The sequence below is a fragment of the Haematobia irritans genome, chromosome 5 (genome assembly GCF_050003625.1).
Source record: "Haematobia irritans isolate KBUSLIRL chromosome 5, ASM5000362v1, whole genome shotgun sequence".
Lineage (NCBI taxonomy): Eukaryota > Metazoa > Arthropoda > Insecta > Diptera > Muscidae > Haematobia > Haematobia irritans.
This window is the reverse complement of record NC_134401.1, coordinates 584071-609295: the sequence shown is the minus strand read 5'-3', so window position 1 is coordinate 609295 and position 25225 is coordinate 584071. Positions and strand designations below refer to the sequence as shown.

General features: G+C 32.6%; 2 protein-coding genes across 2 annotated transcripts in view; one reads left to right on the top strand and one right to left on the bottom strand.

Annotated features, from left to right (window-relative positions):
- The first annotated feature begins 1791 nt into the window (after window positions 1-1791).
- On the top strand, window positions 1792-2349 carry Polr2K (DNA-directed RNA polymerases I, II, and III subunit Rpb12). The gene is made up of 3 exons (XM_075313225.1): window positions 1792-1951; window positions 2091-2183; window positions 2242-2349. The coding sequence occupies exons 1-3, from the start codon at window positions 1891-1893 to the stop codon at window positions 2262-2264; spliced, it is 177 nt and encodes a 58-aa protein (XP_075169340.1). The 5' UTR covers window positions 1792-1890; the 3' UTR covers window positions 2265-2349.
- A 1280-nt stretch (window positions 2350-3629) lies between these two features.
- Window positions 3630-25225, bottom strand: part of igl (IQ calmodulin-binding domain containing protein igloo) — a 59761-nt gene continuing 38165 nt past the window's right edge. The window contains exons 2-3 of the mRNA XM_075313224.1: window positions 19065-19235; window positions 3630-5567 (exon numbers count right to left, since the gene is read on the bottom strand). Coding sequence (XP_075169339.1) covers window positions 5338-5567; window positions 19065-19235 — 401 coding nt within the window. The 3' untranslated portion in view covers window positions 3630-5337. The remainder of the gene's footprint in view (window positions 5568-19064; window positions 19236-25225) is intronic.

Genomic DNA, 25225 nt, shown 5'->3' with positions numbered 1-25225 from the left:
CTGGATGGTTTTGTGGATAAAGTATTTGTTTGTTCTTATAGAAATTATAATAATGCACCTCTTCTTCATGAGTTTCACCCGAGTTTACACTGCTTGGTTTGTTTACTTTTGTTTGGTTTTCATTTGTTATAGAAGTTTTGTCTTCTTTTCTTAAAAAAGGCACATATTTTTCATTTACTAGAGGGTTTGGTTGAATGTTTTTGAATTTTTTATTTTCACGATTTATGGGGGGCTCATTTCTCTTTTTTGGATCAAGCCTTGGAGGCGGATCTTCGCCCTCCATTATGGCATTTAATAAAAAAAAACTCAAAAGGTAATTTTCACTCCAATTCTAGTTGTCTGTTTATCCAAAACAATAACAAAGACACTGCACTTATCTCCTTTATAACTTAGTTAGTTGTAACTGTTTTTACGTGTTTTTGTATTTTTTTATTGATCAAGCACAAAGCGAGTAGCGACCAGCGCCAAAGTAGTCTACCGTCAACAGAAGTTGAGAAACGACTCGTTACTTTAATAAAAAAAATTCAAAACACGACATATGATGTAAAGGGTGATTTGTTAAGAGCTTGATAACTTTTTTTTAAAAAAAAAACGCATAAAATTTGCAAAATCTCATCGGTTCTTTATTTGAAACGTTAGATTGGTCCATGACATTTACTTTTTGAAGATAATTTCATTTAAATGTTGACCGCGGCTGCGTCTTAGGTGGTCCATTCGGAAAGTCCAATTTTGGGCAACTTTTTCGAGCATTTCGGCCGGAATAGCCCGAATTTCTTCGGAAATGTTGTCTTCCAAAGCTGGAATAGTTGCTGGCTTATTTCTGTAGACTTTAGACTTGACGTAGCCCCACAAAAAATAGTCTAAAGGCGTCAAATCGCATGATCTTGGTGGCCAACTTACCGGTCCATTTCTTGAGATGAATTGTTCTCCGAAGTTTTCCCTCAAAATGGCCATAGAATCGCGAGCTGTGTGGCATGTAGCGCCATCTTGTTGAAACCACATGTCAACCAAGTTCAGTTCTTCCATTTTTGGCAACAAAAAGTTTGTTAGCATCGAACGATAGCGATCGCCATTCACCGTAACGTTGCGTCCAACAGCATCTTTGAAAAAATACGGTCCAATGATTCCACCAGCGTACAAACCACACCAAACAGTGCATTTTTCGGGATGCATGGGCAGTTCTTGAACGGCTTCTGGTTGCTCTTCACTCCAAATGCGTCAATTTTGCTTATTTACGTAGCCATTCAACCAGAAATGAGCCTCATCGCTGAACAAAATTTGTCGATAAAAAAGCGGATTTTCTGCCAACTTTTCTAGGGCCCATTCACTGAAAATTCGACGTTGTGGCTCGTTAGTAAGTCTATTCATGATGAAATGTCAAAGCATACTGAGCATCTTTCTCTTTGACACCATGTCTGAAATCCCACGTGATCTGTCAAATACTAATGCATGAAAATCCTAACCTCAAAAGAATCACCCTTTATTTATTAATAATATTTGCTTCTTTCCAAAGAGTTAAGAAGAAGGATCCATCTTATAACATATATTTGGTGCTTTTTGCATTTCGGGAGTTGACATCACTGATAAAAGGCGTAACAACTTTGAAATATATTGAAAATATATATATATATATAATCCATGTTGGAGGGTACATTAGATGCGGCCTGGCCGAACTTACGGTCGTATATACTTGTTTACCGATTATAGTTTCAATCAATTTTTTAATTGGATTGTACTGAAGAGTATTGAGTACTCAAAAAATTAGTCAGTAACGAGTACTTGTAATCAAATACTTGTTACTCTCCCAACACTATAGCTCACCAACAAAAGAGTTTCCAGTTTGGACGCAATTAGAGACTACAGAAACGTTTAAACACAATTTGCAGAGATATGTCGGAAAACAGTTCCAAAGATACAGTTCTGAAGACTGCAATGACTTATATATGTGGAGGTATGAAGTTTTTAATGGTACAATCTTTTTCGGCGTTGCACATATTAATCAATAAAGTCCACGTGATAGCCATATTGACATGAAGATTCATATTTTGTTTGTAATATTTGCTTAAACTTGATATTTTCATATCTTACAGAATGTCATCATGAGAATGAAATGCGTCCCAGGGATCCCATTCGTTGTCGTGAATGTGGATATCGTATCATGTACAAGAAGCGTACCAAAAGATGTAAGTATTATGTTCGTGCAATATATCAGGAGATGTAACTTTTGTTTTTATTTTGCAGTGGTTGTCTTTGATGCTCGCTAGTGACCGGGAAACTTATTCTTTAAACTTAATTTAGAATTACTAGAACGTAATGATTTGACTTGAATAAACATTTTTGAACTAAAAATGTAGCGTTCTAAGGATTTTAATATCGTTCGGTCTCGGTTTTGAAGGCAAATTATAATCTTTAGATGGGGTCCTTACCGTCGAATGCAACATCGGGCATGTAACGAATATTGACGTGGACAAGATTACGTTCTCCAGAACATATTGACAGAATAACTGAATATTCTGCAATTAAGAAGTCATTTACGCATAAGATCCATAGTGAAAATTCAGCAAGAAGATAAGATATCTAGGAAAGAGTCAAGAGCTCAAAGCGTGGTATCAGATATATATTAAGCGATCAGCCGTAAATTCTATGTCGACCTTTGGTTCATTTCGGAAACCTGGTTTACATAGACTATTTAGAATATGGTGATACCAAAGGTGGTGTCAGAACTGATCAATTCTCAGCTCATCGATAAGTGACCTTTTTATGACGAAGCCCGAATTGGGTGACATATTACGTGATTAGTAAAGTTTTGAAACACTCCGAAATCTCAACAGCATTAGTGAGAGGAAAAACAGCAGAACAATTTTATGGTGTTCGGGCGAAACTGGGTATGCTAGTCAGGCATGCTACTTATAGTACCACAGTGGCTCTTGTTGGGCTTTAGCAACAAGAAAGCAAATGAAGTAAGAATTTTGAGAAATCTATATTTCGCATGATTGAAGGTGACAGCATCAAGATCTATAATTTTACATCATTTCAACTTAAGGTGAGTACTAATTCGAGTTTAGCAGCTAAATTAAAAACTAAATCAGCAAAAACGGCATAAAATTATACATATTTGTTGCAAATTTTATTATAACTTGATGGGGAATAGCTCAAAGCAAATTTTCACAATGTTTGTATTCCTTAAAATGGATTATTAAAAAAAGTAATCGTGAAAAAATGACAATTTTAGCGGCTAAACTCGAACTTAATACCCACCTTTACTAACAAAAAACAAAGCAATTAACAAAGTACTTTCGGTACATTTGAAGATTGGTATAGAGAAATAAATAATATTTTGAACAGATGTATTGGGTAATTGCTTAGAGTAAACAGATGCTTAGTGCGTAGTATAAGAAACCATGATTAAAAAGGGGTTTTTGAAAATGGGGTTATCCATCGATAAGTTATGGTATTTCTCAGTATTAATGTACCGTTTTCACCATTTAGTAAAATTCCGTTTATTAGACCCAAAATAGAATACCGAACAATTATACTTATTTTCTAGAGGCTCCAATCCGTGTTTTGCAAGGGCACTGTGTGTATTTTCGCCCAATTTCTCACCTTTCCCACATAAATAAGAACAAACGTTTTTGTAGTTTCAATAGGATTTGTTTTTCTAATTCATGTTTTATTATTTCAGTTTGGAAATTTTCTTAATTTGTTGTTTTTTACTTAATTATTTTACTCAAAAAGTGTAGTATTTTATATAAGATTGACAATATATGTATGGATGTATGTTTTTTTGTTCTTAAACATTTCAAATCGTATTTATATTTCCATTCGATAATCATCAAACGAAAATCAGAAATAAAAATCTATTTAAAATAGAGGTACACTTTTCTTAGCACCGAAACGATTTTTTCACTCTTCAATCGAAACGGGCTATGTAAGGACCTTACGAGGAGAGAGGCGTATTGATTAAATCAGTAACAAATTGAATTAGAGAGGAAAATGTGGAGGTATGGTAGGTAGATGTTAATGCATGTTAGCTAGTTACTATAGGTCTGCATCGACATAAATGATTCACATTGTATGAATGTCGATTTGATTTTAGGACTCTAGATGTGATTAGAAATCTGTAAACGAGGAACAAAGTGCGCTTACTATAACAACAATTTTAGTAATTTTGTTGAACTTTTCATACCTTTTTTGTTTGTTAGTTTCTTTGGAAAAAGTTTAAGTCGATCTTTTTCTTGGAGAAAGGTTTCAATAAATGATATTGGGATTCCGATAGCCTGAATTTTTTTCCTATAGTTGGTCAAGTGCAAAATTGATTAGACTTTATTGAGGAAATGTTTTGAGTCCATCTCAACTGTTCTTGTTTTTGGTTTTTGAAGAAAGTGCATGGAATATAGATTTTGTTTTTTTGAGATAATTGCAAAAATCAAATTAACACAAGAAAGAGTTTTCTAATTTATTATTTCCAATTTTTTATTTATTTTGGCATTTCCATAATATTGCTAATAATTTTTGTTCCTTTCGGTCAATTGTCCCACATAGGATTTCTATAATCATCGCATATTGTAATTATTTTATTTAATAATTTTAATTTTGTAATCAAAGCTCTGTTTTTTTTTTGGTTGTCTTTTTTATTTTTTTTAATTAAAAGTTAAGTAAATTATTTAAATTGTTGATGTTTTCATTTAAAGCTGTTGTTTAATCCTAACAAGAGGGGGAGCCCCCCTACTCACAAAAGCCACAGAATAACAAAAAAGAAAACTTAATGGATTGCGACTTGCGGTGTGCCACATACAAATTCTCAGCAAACAAAAAACAAGAGGGCGCTGACAAAAACTAATTTTCTTCTATCTCTCGTATCTCATTTACAAATCGCATGCAACTTTTCTCTCTCACTTTCATTTCTCAATTTCAGCTTTTTTTTGTTTGTTTGCTTGCTTGTTATTCAAGGATTGGCTAAGTATTGGTCTCTCACATCGCTCGTGCTTGTTATTTTTGTTGTGGGGGATAGTATTTTCTTTTGTTGCTTAATCTCAATAAAGTACTTTTAATCTCAATTTTTCATTTGTTAATATTAGTAATTGCATTTTTTTCCCATACTTTTTCGCTTGCAACAAAATGAAAAGCGAACGAACGACCAACTTCTTCGCCACCACACACTGTGTTCTTTGTTATTCCAAAATCCAAACGAAAAAGTTGTAAATATTTTAAATTACTTTTGTTTAATTACTAAGATAGGGTTTGTTTGTGTGTGAGTGTTGTTGTGTCTGCTGCTGTTTGCATTTTACTTTCGAACAGAAACAGAAAAAACGGATGTCCTTTTTATGGTCTCTCTTCTTATTCAATTGGCTGGGTGTCTTTGCGGGTTTTGTGACCACGGAACGATGCCTGAATTTTAGTGGCCGCTTTATTCAACTCAGGATCACTTAGGTCAATGTCTAACTCTTCAGCGACCTTCTTGGTGATCTCTTGGATGTCAACATCTTCGGGCACCTCCTTAGCAACCAATTTACGCGATAAATGGCCACGGAATGTTGATTGAATTTTCAATGCAGCCGAGCAAAGTTCTAAAAAAGAGAGAAAAAAGTTGCAAAATAATTAAGTGGATAATAAAAGTGTCGATTAAATTTATACAGTTTTATCTAGAGTCGCTCATAATTTAATAAATCTGTGCGAATTATATTGCAAATAATTACTGTGAATTGTTTTTTTTTTTATTTTGTTTTTATATACGTATACAAAGGGTCCATGAACGACATTCAATCAATATTTTATAAAACAAAACTATTAATAGTGGGAACTTATTCACAATGTTCGACCCAAAGAGCTAAAACTCCATCCATTTCACACAAATTCTCATAAGCATAACCGAATTTTTAGCAACTGCACCATATCCATTAATTCGATATTAATATCGGAGGTTTTGGAAAGATTTCTGTTCAATTTTCATTCAAGTATGTTTTTATGTTTTAGACATTCGTTATTGTCCTTAGATTGTTTGCATGCAAACCCATTTCGACATGTGTCCAAATTATGAAAACAATACTGGTTTCTTTTCTGGTTGTGTTTCGTGGCTTTATCAGATTGCTGTCCATTTTGGAGGACAAGTATTCATTTCGAATGACAGTAAGGGCATATGACATAGACATATGGTAACATGGCATTGTTCAATAGAGTTTGGACATTGTTTTATGCAGCACATTAGCGCAATTGTACATTAGATATGGTCGAAAGAATATTAAATGCTATCCATGGCTCTGCCTTAAATTGAAAATAATTTTGAAAGGCCACTCACTTCACAAAACGTGAAATTTCGTTATTCCTACAAAAGTAAGATTTCCTAAGTCAAAAAAAGTAGACTTTTCTGAAAGCTAACTTCGGAATTTTTTATTACAAAAAATCGATTGAACATAAAGTTGATTCTAGACGAATCCAAATGAAAGTAACCCACTCTAATACATAAAAAATATTGTCTGTGTAGATAACCAAGTAAACAAAAACCATATTATCGAGATATCTATTACTTGTTCCATGACAGTTTATGTTGTTTGTTGTCCCGTTTAGATTAAAAAAAAAACAATATTTAAGATTACACTCATATTTCCCCACAAACATCGGCTCTCTCTCTATCTTTCAAGTGCATCCCAATTCTATTTTTGTCTCAAATTTGTAACAAAAAGATACATGGATTGTAAATGTGTTTGTAATTAGATGGTCATTGCAACATTTCTTTTCATCTCCTCAATCTCAATCTATTCCTAATTCACAATTAGGATGCTATATAAGCAGATATAACATATAACATATAATGGAGGAAGACACAATAACAAAAACTAAATAAAAAACGTCAAACTCGTGCCTCTTAAAATGATGAATGATTGAAACGAAAGCCCTTTGCACTGTGGTATTCTGAAGGGCTAAATAGCCTATACCGTTATGCATATGGGTGGTCGTCTAAACGTTCGCACAAAATGACCGCGGGGGGGAAATATTTTTCAGAACGAAAACTCATTGTTCCGGTTTTGCCTGTTCACAACTTGGTTAACAAAAATTAGATTGTCACGTTTTCCATGTCAGAACACACAAATGTATCACATACACATCCCATGGAAAAGTGGTAAAATGTTGAGTAAAAAGCTTAAGGGCTACGAGCATAGAGCACAGTGGGTGGGAACAAGCATAACATAGTAGTAAACAATTTTGCTGCTGTTTTGTTTTTGCTATGCTCTTGACCCACATGGACTTACATGAACACAACATGACCAAAGTAATCATCTTTGTCGTCATCATAATCACTAGAAAAAAAGAAAAAAAAAACACAAGCCTATTTCCAACAACAGTTTAAATTAGTCATGTTTAGAAAGAAAACCAGAACCTACAATTAAGGAAATAGAGGAGGGCCAGATGTTGGGGTCGTCATAAAATTATTTTCTGCTAACTAGGCAACAGCCTCTTGGAAAATTTATATGGGCATTTTGTTCGCATCACATGATGGATGGCAGGATGACATGGTGGAAGGAAGAATCATTGCAAATATATTTACATACGTAGGCACATGTCACAATATTTAAACTAGAGTATACACTAAGTGGACTATAATAAATTTTCCGGAGATATTGCCTTTAATTTTTCAAATTACAATGGCATTTATTCAATTTAATTTATTGAACAAAGACGGTCTGAACGGTTCTGCTAATTACAGATTTACAGTGAAATCTCTGAAAGTCGAACACCCACGGTCGCCTAAATATTGTCCACATTTGGTATGTGTCCAGTTGTGAGAAGTTAATCTTAATGTGTTAATATAGCAAACGTGTCCAGACAACTGTCCACATTTGTCCGGTTTTTAGAGTGTCCAAGTTTGAAAGGTTTCACTGTAATTCTATTTTAAGCTATGGAGTCAAATGTTAAATTAATCAAAACATTTGTTAACCATAACACTCAATGTCTGTCTTTTGGAGATACAACAAAAACCAGTACTAAAGCAGCATTAATTCTATCGAAAAGACGAAAAGGTTTTTGATTGAAACAAATCAAAAATATAATCTAGGGTCTAGTGTAAAACTGATTTTCTGCATTTGTGAGACGGTGTTTGCTGTTACAACTATCAAATTCCTTTGAGTTCACGATTTTATGGTTTGAAATTGAAACCAACCGTAAAGACCGAACATAGGCAAATTTGCTGGAGGTGCTGTATCCCCTCTTTGTAATACTAGTGATATTTCATAAGTGCACTGAAAAAACAGTGAAGCCACCAGGAAGAAAACTTTCGGTTAATTTTAGAAAATTTTGAATATTTGTAGAAAATTTTAACTAAACGTTGGCATCACGCCGATGTCATAAAAATAATAAAATATTTTTCGATAAATTCAAGAAAATTTATTAGACATAACTAAGTTTTTTTCACTTTTTAAAGAAAATTTTGTAGTTTGAAAGAAAAATTTGGAGTTCAAAATTGCAAGAATGCCTTTACTAATATACGAAGTTCATGATGGACGCATTTTTGGTAAATTTTACAAATTTAAAGAAATTCTGAACTATTTTGTAGAAGACACGAATTTAGTTAATCTTTATGCTTCATTTGAGTATATTTTTTCCTCGGTTTTAGTTATTTTAACTAACGTACCCAAAAAATATTAGAGTAAAGGAAACTTTCTCCAAACATAATAATTCCATGAACTAAAATAAAGTTAAATTGGCTTTAGTGAAGTAGAGAGTTCACTTTTTTTTTAATGTGTGGTTTCATACATAATGTGATACGTTGTTCGGACTCGTTTACAGAAATGGATCTCTTACCATTGAGCTTAAAAAAAAATCTCAAAAAATCTAAGAGAGAACCTCGCCGCAGACATCCCACCCAATCGGAACTAACGTTCACTGAAATTATTCTTACATCCATATTTTTCCATACCATACTAAATGCGTTTCATGAAAAATCAAAAATATTACATTCGTTAAAAACGACTTGTCATATTTTGGTTTGATTTGAAGCAATATAAAGTGAATGCATACATGCAAAAACATGTGTTCATATAAACTCAGGGTGTTGTAGACTTGTTTTACAAATGTGTTTGTTTGCTCTTCTACTTTGGTTCAATGTAACTCACACTTTCCACATATCCTTTCAAGCCACCTGCCACCACTTAAACTTGTTGGGGCATACGACAAATGTTCCTCCTCTAAGGGAAATTTTATTTGGGATCCTGTGCCGGAATTTGTGGTAGTTATTTTTTCTATTGAGACAATTGTACCATATGCATATGTGTGTATATGTGAGATATTTTTTTATCTCTTTTAGGCTCTGTGGCATGGAAACATGGATGGCATTGTGTTTGGAAATCTAACAAAGGCCTAAAATACAAATACAAATGCTAATGCTAATATAGCTTAAATCTGTTCACAGGCGTTCTGGTACGTAGCATATTTTTCTTGCTTCACTATTTTAGGACTTTTAAGTACACGAAAAATTCCCCCAGGCCCTTGAATAGTAATGTAATAATGGAGCACACTCATACACATACACGTATTACTCTTCAAAGGGGACCCATTCTCATGTTCCTTCTTAAAATGAGAAACCAAAGCAATGAGGTACCAAATGTATTTTGGGAATGAGACTCAAAAGACAAAAATTGGGAAGAACGGACTTCTTTGGAAGTGTTGTATATCATTAATACTGTGTGGTTTTTACTGAATAATTTTCGGCAGGTTTTGCTCAATGAATTGGTAGCGGCATTTAAAAGTACAATCTAAATTAACAACCAAATTCACAACTTTACCTAAAACTGTAATCCATTTAATTGACTATTTATAACTTTGGTTTAACTAAAATATTGGCCAGGAAGTTTGTTGAAATATACATTAGGATCTTAGAGACTAAGTGAAAAGTAAGCCAACCATATTAAAAGGAAATGTCAACAACTTTCTAATGAGAAATATGTTTTCTTATTTATCCCGGAAAGGGAAGTTTGAAACAAAACTTTTGGGCTTATATTGTATATGCATACAAATACAAATTATCCATATCTAAATCATCATCAGCATCGTCATCATCACATATATAATTTGATCTCTGATAAAAGTTTTATGGTCAGTTTAAGAGGGAAAAGTTTTTTAGATCTTAAAAAAAAGAATCTTTTCGGAAGAAAGGCTAAAAAAACAAATTAAAATATATAGTAAAACTTTTTTTTTGGAGGCAATCATTCGGCAGTTCTTTATACTTCATTATATTGAATATTTCACTGTTACTTTCTCATAGATATTATTTTCTCAAAGCCAAAGTTTTGATTTTTTTCCGCTTGTCTTATTACACTAGCCAACAATCATTTTGTGAATTGTTTCTAGCATATTTTTTCTTATTGATTATGCCCTACTAAACACGAAAATGATTTTTAAAAAATTTTCTATCGATTGGTTTTCGAGATATAATTTTTTAATTTTTTTTTTTTAATTTTTGGAGGTACACCTACAATTTTGAGCATATCTTTCGTTTTCTTTGATCTTTTTGATCTTAATACTACTCAAATTAAAGAAAATTGAGCCGTCTACAACTCATTCTCAGAAAATTTTCAAATCGGGTAAGTAATTTGGATGTTAGCGGCTTAAAAAGGTAAAAAACGGCGTTTTTTAAGTAAAAATGTGGCAAAAAAAATCATATAAAAATTCATATAAAATATAAAAAAATTCTAACGGCAATTTTTTGTTTTTTTACGTGTAGCTGGAATCTTTACAAAGAAATTAAGCCCTTACTTAACGAAATCTGACAACAAATAGCGGACTGATAATTTTTGGTAAATTTTCTTTAATTTGAGTAGTATTAGGATCAAAAAGGTCAAAGAAAACGAAAGATATGCTCAAAATTGTAGGTGTACCTCCAAAAATTAAAAAAAAAAAATTAAAAAAATTATATCTCGAAAACCAATCGACAGAAAATTTTTTAAAAATCATTTTCGTGTTTAGTAGGTCATAATCAACAAGAAAAAATATGGTAGAAACAATTCACAGAGAAAAGTTTGTTATTTGTTGCCTAGTGTTATTTCCCACTTTCAACCAATCTCCAAACCCTCGCTTCCTCCAATAGATTGTGTGAAATTTATTTGTTTGATAGGCTAATTTAAATTTAAAATTTACTTTATACGTGGCATAGCGTAAAAACTTACGACGAGCATCATATATTAAATGCGGATATTTGTGTTAGACTCAAAGAGCAACTACAACTACTGGCAGTAGAGATATTAAAGCTATGTCTTAATAGGCAACATATAAAATAATATTCAAATGAGTGAAAATATCCATGGATCCTTATTATAGATATTACGGAAAAAAAAATAAAGCTGGCAAACAATTGTTATGTTAATTTAAATAATATTCATTGAGAAGATAGGAATAAAATTACCAAACAAAAAATTCCTAAAGTACATAACTTGAACTGGGAATAAGCTAACAATGGATTATGTGTGGTAATAAAAATATATCCATAGAAAAACAAAATAGTCATGATAGCATAACAAAAGAAGCAGTAAACATTCAGCATTTCCGAATAGAAAAAAATCCGATTTTCTACAGAAATTGTGTTTACAGATAAAATACAAGTTAAACATTTTTCTAAGGGGGAGGAATTTGCTTTCATTTTGTCCATATCCAAAGTTATCCTAGATAACCTTTTTGAGTTAGCTACTCCTTCAATTGTGAGATTTATTTGTGTCAAACACGCAAAGCATTGGTTATGAACAACTTGTCGACATGTTGTAACACCAAAGAAACATGCAAGGAAGGAAATTCTTAAACCAAAAAACATTTGGTGTGAAAAAGGAATTTTAAACAACACGAAAATTATTTTATTCTTGTACCCTGCCTACCAATTCACAGAGATTTTTTTTTACTATTTTATAATTGGAATTAGATGTTGATTATTCTTAGTTGGTAATAAAGTCTAGTAGTGCATCACTGAAAGTGAGCATCGGTCTTGGTGTATTTAGCCATGGTTAAATACATTTTCATACCCAGGAAAAAGTTGTGACCAAATACTACCTTTTAATGGATGTGTTTAGAAATCTATTCTGAAAAATATGGGTTGTCATAAGAAGGCATCATTTGTATTGAATATTTTAGACCAACACATTGTTTTATTTATAACTATGTATTAAGAGCATTATCTCCAGAGAATATTAGATTGATATTATATACATATATCTTTCCTACGAACAATATATTAAATACAATGGGGAACTTCACTCAAACCAAAAATAAAAAATTGAAAAAAAAAAACAGATTAGAGTAACTTGAATTATATTACATGTTAGCCTGATACCGAAACAGGCAATTGACGTCCAAATGCATTATATCTAATTATACAATTATTTTTCGAGCTTTATGGACAGATATAGATTAAGGAACATGGTTAATAGAGCCATTGAAAAGAAAACGCCAGATACAAATCTATACACGCCTGGACTGTACATGTTTCGGTTCGGGCGAATGAACCTTTCCACAGCCTTTAGTATAGATCTGGCTGGGAGAGATAACTCAATTTTGGGCCCTTTATGCTAACTCCTTATGGAGAAAACATTTGGGAAATTTCCTCTTACAAATTGAATCATCTTTTCTCCCACTGTACATCATCTTTTCATATAACTTACAAGTCCCTTAATCTTATTTTTATTTCGTTTTGTTACATAGTAATGCAACAACACGAAATTTATTTTTAGAAAGCTAATGTGTTAGAATTCACCTAAGTGGTGAACAGTCGAACAATGCTTATTGTTTCTACAGTCAACTACAACATATGACAATTAACAGAAACTGGTTTCCAGGATACAACAACAATTCTAACGCGTACATTAGTCGTGTTTTTTCCTAGTTTTACGACGGGCTCATCGTTGCTTATTATATTACATGTTAGCCTGATACCGAAACAGGCAATTGACGTCCAAATGCATTATATCTAATTATACAATTATTTTTCGAGCTTTATGGACAGATATAGATTAAGGAACATGGTTAATAGAGCCATTGAAAAGAAAACGCCAGATACAAATCTATACACGCCTGGACTGTACATGTTTGGGTGCAGAGGTGCCTCAAAGTAGAAGTAGTAGTAGTAATTAAGCATCATAATTGTAAGCATAAACTTCAAAAACTGTAAAGTAATAATTTTTCGAGATTTTCTTTAACTTGTGGCAAATTTAAAGTGCTTGTATGTTTGATTGACTAAACTGCAATTAACATTCTATTGAAAACTATTCATAGAAATGTTCAAGCCATGCTACCATGTACAAATATATGTGTGGATCATCAGAAATTGCTAGCACGTTTTCCAAAATATAATATTGTAATTATTAAATTTAGTATGCTTTGACCCTGATGTCATGTACAACATTTTGACCCCCATGGTGTTTCTATTCCATTATGCCTTTGCATGTTGATGATGTCTAACTACAATTCTCACGAGTCCCATAATAGTTTAACACTTGTGCACCAATATCAAAAATGGAATAAAATCTTTTACTACCTCATATGTCGTCCACAGCAAGGACAACATTAAATTGCTATATTCTGTAGGACTAAGTGCAGCTATGGACCATTGCCATTCATGATGCTGGTGATATTCAATTATCACGCTAAGTGCAGACAGAGTTGACTACTACTACAGTTTACTATTTTTATGGGGATTCAAAGTTTCCCGGTATGTATGCGTGTATATAGTAGTTCCATATGATATTTTGTCATTGAAATGAAAAGGTGTTCCCATTATAATTGCACACTCTTAGTTCGAGCAAATTTCAAAAGAATGTAATCGTTAAAAGTTAGGCATGATTAAAATTCTCAATTAATTCTATTCAGTTTAATTAAAAGTCAATGTTTGACCATTAGTGTATTTGTTTAAGAAAAATGATAATGGTAATGCGAATCTAAGGTAATGCGAATCTAACACCAATTAGTCCATAGAACAGAAATATTTTCATCGTAAAATTGATGATAAAACTAACTTAGTTTTATAGTAAATATTTTATATTTTTAATTTGTGCTTATAATTTGTTAAGACATTTTGTAAAGAAGACAATGAACTATGGTTAATAAGGGAATAAAAATGTTTTTTCTTTACTTTTAGATGTTTTGGGATTTTATGATAAGAACGAATTTCCTAAATGGTAGTTAAAAATCCAGAAATCTCAAAACAGGAAAACAATTTATTTCAATTTTCGCATAAAGTATTTTATTTTATCCACAAAAAAAGATTACTTCTATCTATCGAAATTTGTCTCTTTTTGTTTACAGTCCGAAAAAATTTAACGAGCTTTATGAGACCCTAAAATGATTTATAGCAAACAAGTAAAAAACAAATTTTTGGTTTGTGCTTCAACCTTTTATAATTTGTTGCATAGTCTAATTATCAAATTTTAGCCTTAGAGAAAATATTCACCAATTATTGTTAAAGCAAATTGCACATCATTAGCGTATGCAAACATGTGATTTCACAACTCTCGCATCCAATTCAAAACCAAAATTAGATGGCGTGCAGAGCTGATGCCTTCTAACCGCATTCACAAGGGCAGCGAAGAACTAAGTTCACGTCCAAAACATTTACCACGTGATTGTGAATGTTATTATGAAATTATCTTGGCGAAGTTTTTCCACAGAATTTCTTTAAGCATAATGGAATGGCCTTCATTTCTTGCAAAGAATAAAAATGACAAACAGCTATGGGGAAAACTTTACTGATAATACTACACGACATGACGATGTCTTCGGTCTTTCCTTTGCTGCCATCCTAAGCATCATCTGTACATTTCCAGACACACACACACACACACCCACACAAATTCATGATCTTTGGTGTTTCCGCGCACGTTTTGTTTGGCATTTAATAAATGAAAATACAATTTCCGGGACTTCTGAACTTTTCATTGTGGCCTCAACAGCGAACTGAGGATGCTACCAAAATATTCCATTTCACACCCTTACCCACCTTAATATACATACTTTGTGAAGAAATTATCGCGATAACAAAAAATACGAGAAACAAATTATACAAAGTAAAAGCGTACATGCTTCGACATGTTGTAATAAAAATGTGTGTCAAAGAAACCTCAAAAATGTTGTAATTTCGCTCTTCTAATTCTCTTTGCCACTCACACTAGCATTTCGTCAAATGAAGAAAAAGCTGAGTGCGACAAAAAAACACTTACCTTGTGGCAATGTTGTGGTACAACAACAACACCAGGAACAAAAATATAAGGGGAAAAACAACAAGCAGTTATTAAACGTCTCTTAAGGCAACTTTACTATGTGGATTATGGTAACTATTCCATGGAAATCTTCAACCACAACCACACAAGAGAAACGGAAGGCACACAGGCAATAAGGAAATCTTATCATTTTGGTATTTCAAATACACACAGTGAGTATGAGTGTGGTTGTTTTTAATGCTTGGACTCGCTAAACCAGAAGTGATGCTAACTTTGTGTGTTTTGGGTGCCAAGGAAAGGTCCTTTTTAATAACAAAAAAGAAAAAAAATTATTAATTTTATTTGAAACTTTTATCCAATAAAAAGGAATTTAATTCAATATACGTCTAGTAATCTCCTTGCTTCTATAGAGGAATATAGTACTATTTAACGACTAAGTAAATAAATTTGACATTTCTGATCAATTATTTTTTTATAAAGCTATTAATATAACTTTGAGATTAAAGAATATAACGAATTATAACAATTATAGAGAAGAATATGATGAAGCATAAATCCCATCAATATTTTTCTATCTAAGTTGCGGTAAAAATTAAGTTTTGATGATGAGTTCTGCAACATTACAATTTTTAAAAGGTGTACATCACTGAACCTGGGTAGTGGAGGACCGCAACCAACTATTTTAAATGTAAAATGTAAACGCGGTGGGTCAATTAGTAATCGGACGACACCACCAAAACGTTACCTACCACAATGTGAAATTTGGAGTGACATATTTGGGCTAAACATAAAATACACAAATGAGGGTACATTCAAGTGACGACTATGCAAAAAGCAACGGTTGACCTTATATTATTCTTTAAATCTAGAAATTATAATCTTAAAACAAAACAAATAGCACATAGTTTCATATTAAATTTATACCGATTTTTATTATCCAATGAAGTTGAACAAAATATTTAAAGTGAAACTCAATTTATTAGCCTCTTGTTTTTCTCCTTCCAAATGCGATGTAATAAAAACAGGAAATTGCCAAAAGCGAATAAAACAGAAACACGTATGCCATTGCCGTAAATAATTTACAGAGCAAAAACGAGATGGGCCCAATAAGGATATCCATCGCAATCGCAATGAATTTAAGCCATAAAACTCCATATAACACACATTCGATTAATTCACATTCGGCGGCGATTCAAATGACACTGTTTTATGTGAATTTTCATATGAAACATTTATATGGCTGCATATGTACACACACACGCACACAAACTCCTACAAACAGCAGTTACTAATGGTTCGTGTGACCTTGTTTTCACAGTTCAATGACTTTAACATTTAAGAGCATCCATCAGTTATTTACGAGTCCAAAAATTTTATGCGGCTTAAAATCATGTATATTTCAAGTCTGAAAATGAAGCATTTATACCTTTTTTAAATATTAAATCTGGGCTTTATTTTGTCCATGAACTTGTTTTTGTTACTTGATAAAAGGAATAGTTATCATGGGCGGTTTAAATACACAAGGTACGCAAAATATAATGTGTACGTTTGTTCATTTATGTATTATGCAATATGAGCATAGTAACGAGCAATATTCCAAGTATTTTATAACATTGTTAATTTTCTTATCTGTAAGTTACTCCATTTCAATTAACAATTTTCTTTTAATATTACCTCAATTTGGTTTCCCAATATGCTTCAATTATCATTGAGTGCAATGGGTTTTTATTTATATTCAATTGCATATGGATTTGAGTCTCGTGACTTAGTGAACACAAAAACTGACACACTTTCGAACATAAGAAACGTGACATTCATTTGAAGCACGTAAAGTAATAAAGTTGGGAACATGATTATTGTCCCAATCATACAAATATAAATGTAAATGCAAAGAACATATACACATACATTTCATTGAATCAATTTCATGGGTTACGAAATAATGTGTTCCAACCCTCAAGGATTTGGAGGATGAATATGTAAAATCACTATGCCTCTTCAAGTGCTGGCTGTTTTACTATCTAACCATAGTAGAGGTCTGCACTTGACACGAAATTGTTGTGACTTACGAAAAATTTCGTGACTCACGCGTGGGTCATGAATTGCGATGATGGCAACAGCGTGAGTGATTAATCAATCAAATGTAGTACGGGAGCGTCAGTAACGAAAATAATCTATTCGTGAGTATGCATTAGTAACGAATTTCCGAAAAATACGCTCACGAATATACTCAACCTCACGAGTTGAGAATTCGCTTGTAATTTAATTTAATTAATCGTAGATATAATGTTAAGATTTTTATAACGCTCAATCAATTCAATCAATTTCACAAAGTAAATTACTCAGACAATTGTAGGTTGACCCTATATTTAAAAACAGCCACCGCATTATTCCCGTCGGCGAACGTTTACAACTCTTATTCGTATCTACGAACTCGAAAAAAGTAGATTCCGAAAGTTGTATACGATTCAGTGGCACAGGACATTTCTGTACGTTAGCGTCTCCGTGACTATATATGAATGTTTTTCGTGTGTGTGTGTGTGTTTTTTAGTGTCAACAAAGGGAAAAGTGAATTATTTTTTGAAATGAAAATCAACAACTTCGTACAAAATTTAAGCTACACCTTATACCAAGCCAAATACACTTAATTTGAGTAGGGGATTTTCCTCTCGCATAAAAGTAAAATTGAATACACTGTAATTATCAACAATTTAGGTATTTTACCTAATGACCTACAAATCAAAAGAGTATTTTGCCTTTTTAGCAAAAACCAAGGAACATATTTTTATATTGGATAGAGATTTTTTGGTATTTTTATTTTGGATATGTAACATCATGGTAGGAATTTTTTCTAAAACCGGTAACCAGTTTTTTTGAAAATGCTCTTGGAAAAAAATTTGACACTAATTATGGTCAAATATTTGCCTATTGTGACCATACCCTTAACTCTATTATTATTCATTGCGAATTTTGGCTTCAAATCGATACCAAATTCATTCAAAAAGACTAGAGCAAAAATTTGTTTTCTGAGCGTTTACTAGAACATGAAATTTCCATTAGTAGAGAATAGTTGTTAACATTTTCCACCTCCTGGCAATGCAACAAATGCAACCTCTCTCAACAGCTGTTACACACGCCACTTGATATGTAATTTTGTGAGAGCAAACAGAAACAGAGAGACGAGGAGTGAGAGAGAATGAGATGTATTGAAGCAATTGTCCTCATTTTGGCATTTACAATGTCGGCGGTCATTCGAACGTTCATCCTGCCGCATGTCATTTGGTGAGCCAAATAAACATGGAGTGTTTAGCTTCTGACTGAATGTCTGGTATATATTGTTCATTGTGCCATGGGTATTGTAGTAGGATCGCACTTATACTGCCACAAACGTTATTTTCCAACTCATTGTAGCAGTTCGTAGTACTTTAGCCTCATTTAAATGAACAATTGAAACGATGACAACGATTCTAAAGAATCCACCACACCCCCACCAGCTGCCACATACAATTCACCATTTGATAGATTTCGAAATGAAGCAACTAAGGCAAGACAGAATATACTGAGTAGAAACCCTAATGGTTGGTGGTTTTGTCCATTATTTTGCGAACGAAATTTTCAATTTTGAACAAGAATAGAACATTTCCTTTTTCAACAATGAATGAGTTTCTATAACCAACACTACCACCACCACCACTTATACAATTGTGTCCTTGAAATAAAATGTATATACATATGTGTGTATATGTATGCAAATAATTAGAAAGTTGAAAAATATCCTTTCAACGTTTGCGGTTTTAAGGCATTTTTGTTTTTTATTTTAGTAATGAAAACTTTTTGGTATTGGGTTTTAGTGTTAGTTAATAATTAACATCTCCTTACCTTTGTCATTGGGATCGAATTCAGCTTCCAATTCTTCCTTGGTTGGCTCCGCTTCTGAAGAGGCGGCAGCAACGGCTGGAGTATTATTTGAAGTTTTAGTTTCGGACTTCTTCATGGTGTTTCGAACCTTGTGACCTCGAAATACGGCTTGGATTTTTGTTGCAGCCTTAGCTGTGAAAACAATAGAAAGGAGAAAGTTAAATTATAACTAAATTTTTCTTGTACTTTAAACGAAAATGTATATAATTGAATACTAATATTTGTAAGATGAAGTTAATATGCAAATTTATTTTACTAATTGCAAAAGGCATAATTGTATTGGGAAGAATTTGAATTGAATTAATTCAGTCTTCGTGATCATTTGACGATATTGACTTATCTCCATGGGGAATTAATTGTTTCTTATTTAGCACACATTTCATAAATTTCTTAACTGGCAATTCTCAATTTTCAATAAAAAAAAGAAAAATATTTAATTTATTCGATCAATTGATTGATCGTAAAACTTCCAGTGTCTTCATTTTGAAATAGTAACACTTTGATTAGTTGTTAGATCAATTTCTATTAAAATCGGAACATATTTTATTCGATTTTTGTCTTTTATATCGGTAAATATGCTACCATAATTCATTGAAAATTTAAGATTGAGTGTTTGCGTGTACAAACAATTCTACCACCTGGATATCGTAATCATTTGTACAGGCAATTAATCATGGTAACGGCCAGCAGAAATGAAAATACATTTTATTGAGCTTCAATTTATATGCACGATAACTATATAGGCTTTCCTTAAGCAAATCCTTTTCATTTAATTTCTTCGACAAGTAAGTACTTTCTTACACACACACACAAGGACACATAGAAATATATAAACTTGCACTCACAGAGACACACTCTCGAAATTCTTATTGCCCGTAGAAGTAATTATTTTGTTTGCTCGTTTTGTGGTTAATTATTTATAAAGATTTTCATGCTTTGGCACCTGATAAAATATTTATTAAGATTTAGTGATTGTTATTATTCCAAGTGTAACCACCACATACATATGTTACATACACATACGACACAACATCGTCGTTCAATAGGCATATCTTTCACATTATATCACATGTAGACGAGCCGAATTTTCCGAAAAGAGGGTCACCAAATACAACGTTCTATTGTGGCAATGTAACTTCTAGACCTCATTGTTCCACAAGAAATTCCATAAATTATTGAATACCAAATACCGGTGTACAAAAATATCATTGGCAAAGTCATGTACAGACATGAAAGAAGAGATTTATGTGACAACCATTGGAAAAGTCTTTCTACATACACTCACGCTTGCATACAAATAAACAAACCTTCGAGCCCATGTACATTTTGGAATGCGTTACGGCTCATTGGCCAATGAAATGACTTGACTGGAATTAGCAAGCGAAGTGTAGAGAAGAAGGTAGCAAATAATAAAAGGAATAGTGCATTCCATTTAAAGACCATTGGTTGCATTGATTGTGATAACCAACGATATATAACAAAATGTGAAAATATTTTTTTATTTTTTTATCTAATATTGAAACTTATTATTATATCTACATTACAGTTGACACAATGCAAAGCTATATTTGATATGAAATAGGTCATTGATTGGTGTATTCAAAAAATATAAAATAAATTTACATGCCTAAGTACTCAGAAATAGTTACCGGGTCGGTACTGATGAGCGTTGTAAGCACAGAGTCAGGGATTGAACCCATGCCTCTGGGCATGAGAGCTATTGAGAAAGGTAGTCCTCATTGGATGCATCATTTAACTTAATTTGGATTATATTGTATTACGCCATGACTAATCGAGCCTACCAGTGCGTATAAGTATTTGGTTGCGTGACGTAGCTCATACGCAGGGTGTCACTTCACACATTTTATTAAGCAAATATTGTTTGTAATATATATTAGTCCAAAAATTAAATCATTATCATAAATATCATATAATTTTTATGGTTTTAAAATTTTTAAATAAATAATTAAATCTATTTGAGTTTTTAAAATAAATTAAAAATTGGTTTAATTAAATTTTAACCAAACCAACGTCAATGTAGACAATATTTCATTAAATTCTTATGATTACAGGCTCATCTCTGATATATCTTAATTTTGATTATGTCGTAATTACTACAACAGAATTTAATGTAAAATAATTAATTTTCTTTTCCCATCATCGTTGATGTTTAACTATATAGACAATGATCCTTGATACGAAGCTATAATCATCTCCCTCATCATTACATACTGTGGACTGTATGCTTATCTCATTATATCCCAATGATTACTTGCCCTTGAGATTAACAATCCAGTCCAGTCCTTTACATCCCACAATTATGCACTTATACATTTTGCCACACAATAAGCCTGAGAGACCATAGTGTATTCTTGTGTTATGAATAAAATTCCATTGTATGGGTAGGATGGATAGATGGACGGGAACAAACACATTGATAAATTCATATTTATGGCGACCTGGCAATCACACATACTTTTCACATAAATTAATAGTCTCGGGGTTTTTCTTGGGAATTTGGTGTTTCATGTTTTTGTTGTTGTGAAATCATTTATTATCCAAATCACAGCATTACACTGAGAGTTTTATGGCTAGCTCCATAGTATCCATATATGGATGTCATTATTCATTTTGCTTAATGTCCCCACAAAAATAATCTTCTACACCCCACATCGAGTGGTATCCAATTACCCAAATGAGGCTTGAGAGAAGAAAATGATATACCATTTCATTGGTAGTGGTTATTCCCTTGTCTCGGAAACTTTTTGCATCGCTACTATGGCCATGTTTTAGTTAAATTGTTTATATAGGATTATCCGTATATGTAAGTAGATGTATACGAAGGTAAAATTGCTTTATCTTAGGTATAGAAAAATGCCAAAAACTAAACAATTCCCCGTTGAATAATTACAAGCAATTTGTTATAGAAGCCTTTTTGCACTACACACCAAGGCGACAGGGATTAGTAGAAGACTTCTAAAAGGAAAATTCTAGCTTGCCACAGTGTACATTTATTTTTATTGTATAATTATTTATATTACACATTTAATTCAATATAAGTGAGTGAAACAATTAAATTCTATGAGAATGTTTAAAGAGCTACTGATTAATTCTATAGTGGAAAAGACGAGCAATTTATTTATTTTTATTGCTATATGTATGTATTTCCATTTTGCATAATTTTTTTCAGAACAAATTAAAGTAAAACTATTTTTCGGTAGCAAAACTGAAGCCGATTAATTAATAGCTTTGAGAATTATTGTAAAAACTATAGCACTAGACAAAAAGATTATCATGATGGACGCACATGATTTATTCGAATCAGGAGGAATGCCTGCACTGGATAAAGAGCTTTCTTTTCTAAGGAACGAAATTTTAGACTAGCGAAATTTTCTTTTAACGGAAATAAATTTTCTTTAGAAGCAAAAAAATATTGGAGACAACCGTTGCATCGCTTGGCATAAATTCGGGTTTATATGTTCGTAAAGAAAATAATTTATGAAAAAGGGCAATTTTATTAGTCTTACATTTCGTTACCGAGGAAAGTATTTTTTCTTTGGGTGTAGGCACTGCTTTAAACTAGGAATCCTCATATTTTTAATTATAAGCCTACTGATCTCTAATATTTCCCCTAGTTGCTACTGTCCGTATAAATAAGTTTATTATAATTTGCAATTTTCTGCACTCTTGGATTGATAATTTTATTATGCTTATAGTTGGTCAGAGCTACAAGTTCTTCCAAAAATCCATTATTAACTTGTTCTTCATTCGTATTTTCTTATGAACAGCTAAAAGAAATTAATTATTTTAAATAATATTTCTGCTTCTAATTGAAAGCCCCGCCAGCGTTTCCTAACTCACTTTGCGGAAGGAAAATAATTAATACAATAACATTTTTTCAAATTATTTTCTCTCGGAATTGTATCACTTGTGGTGAAGTAATAATTCCAATTTTAATTTCAATTCCTTATAGCCATTAAGAAAAGTGCTGTGGTTTCCTATGGCCTCGTTGTGTTAGCATAACAATGCAAATATACATAACTGCTGAAAATGAAAACTTAAGTTGTTATACCACAATTTGAAAATTTCTCTCCAAACTCGGAGAGGGGAGGGGATGGAAGATGGAGGCTGCGATAGGTAATCCGGTTTATAATATAATTATATTTCCAGCAAATTTGCTGCTAAATTTATACGTTTTTAGATATCAAAAAATTCCGGAAAAGCAAAAGTTTGTAAAAGAAGTTGGATTGGCACACGATGGCCTTGAAAAAAATATTCATTGCCTTGTTTTGCTGTTTTTTTGTTTTTTGGTTAACAAACAAAACACTCCTCTTTACCTCCACTCAACTCCATAGCAATGGCGTATATATGTCAATGAGAATGACAAAAACTGCTTGGCAATAAAACAGAACCAAAGCCAAAGTACGGAAATATTTAAACGATTATGGCGTTTTTACATTCCATTCTTCCCTATTTGCAAGAGATTCACATGAGCAAAATTCATGTATTCACGTTCATACACGAATCTCCTCCCACATATAAGGATACACTAACCACAAAGTCTGTGTATTTCTATGTGCAATAACGAAAAATGAAATATGTATCCTTATTTTGTTTTGTTTCAAACATTTTTGAGGCTACAAACAATGCAAGAACGTTTGAGCGTTTGTGTGTGGGAGGGAATGTAGATGGAGTGCCCAACTGCTCTAACACATTCATGAATGAAAGACAAATACCTACAATGAAATTCAAATAAAAAGGACTGCCAACATAAAAACATTTGCTATGTTTTTTAGAAAAGTTGGTCACTTGGTCGGAAGTAGGTCGTATACCCCCTGTGTGATGAGTGCCGCCAAATGGGAAAAAATATAAAAATATCAGAAAGTGCTGCGAACCGTGGGTCTGGATAGCATGATCCAGCGTCCCTCAACCTCATCATATACAGGAACCAAGAAGTGTTGCTGCCAGCGAGTGGAGATATGAACAAAAAGAACATTTTACGTGTGGCGTTATAAATTATGTAGCACGACGAGAACTTTTGAACACAAAAGCATCACATCCTTGTGCAAACAGACCCAAACCCATATAGACCTCTGTAGAAAACGGGGGATTTTCATTTGCAAATACAACGAAACAGACACAGAGCCCCGCAGGCTTTTGAAAAACATGCAGAGGCTCTTGTAGCAAGTGGCATAAATGCTAGAATTCTGAACGACTGCGTAATCGCCCTCACAAATGGAATTTGTGGCATGACCAGGGCACTGCCAAAGGCATCCTTTGCTCCTTCCACAAGCCAAATGGATATTTTGTTCAGCAATTTAAGAGAAACAAATCGTATCACACTTTTTCGCCAGCATTAGGCGAAGGTGTCACAGCTAAATGCGAGTAACTTAATTTATTTGAGTGGGCAAAGTCTTTATATTAATGATGGAGTAGATGTCCAGATTTTAATCTGTGCTCTGCACGAAACCGAACAAAAACGGAAATCTCCACAGTTTGTTTGAATTTCAACACCGAATGGTCAACAAATAATGATTATGTGAATTATCGTACAAGCGGAATCAGCCATTTAATTATAAACGCTATAAAGGTCTCGCAAGTAACAGGACCTTAAGGATAAAATGGTATATATGTATGTATATAATGCGCGTGCGTTCTTAATCAATTTTTATCTATAATTTTATCAATGGCCAAAAATCATTTTGGATTTATTTGAACATCTTCATTTTACTATCGGCAATTTTTGACAGGCTAATAAATTGGCCATGGAAATGTGTTCATTAGTCCAAGCGTTGATTAGAGTGATGATTCACACCTTTGGAATTATTTTTTAATTACAATTCCTGGGAAGCATGTCAATGTCTACAACACAATTTGAAATTTATCGACCAGAAAATAAAATTTATGACCTGTTCATGAGTCAAATGAATTCCAGAGCAAAAAAATCACAAAAAAAATTGTAATAAAGTTTTCCATGGAATTGAAATTATAAATTAATATTTATGGAAATTTTTGTAATTATAATAATTTTTTTGTTAACTTCTTCAATTGTTGTGTAATCTGTTAGTCGATTATTAATACTATTTATGTTTTTTTCTTGTTTTTAAGCTCATGTATCTTTT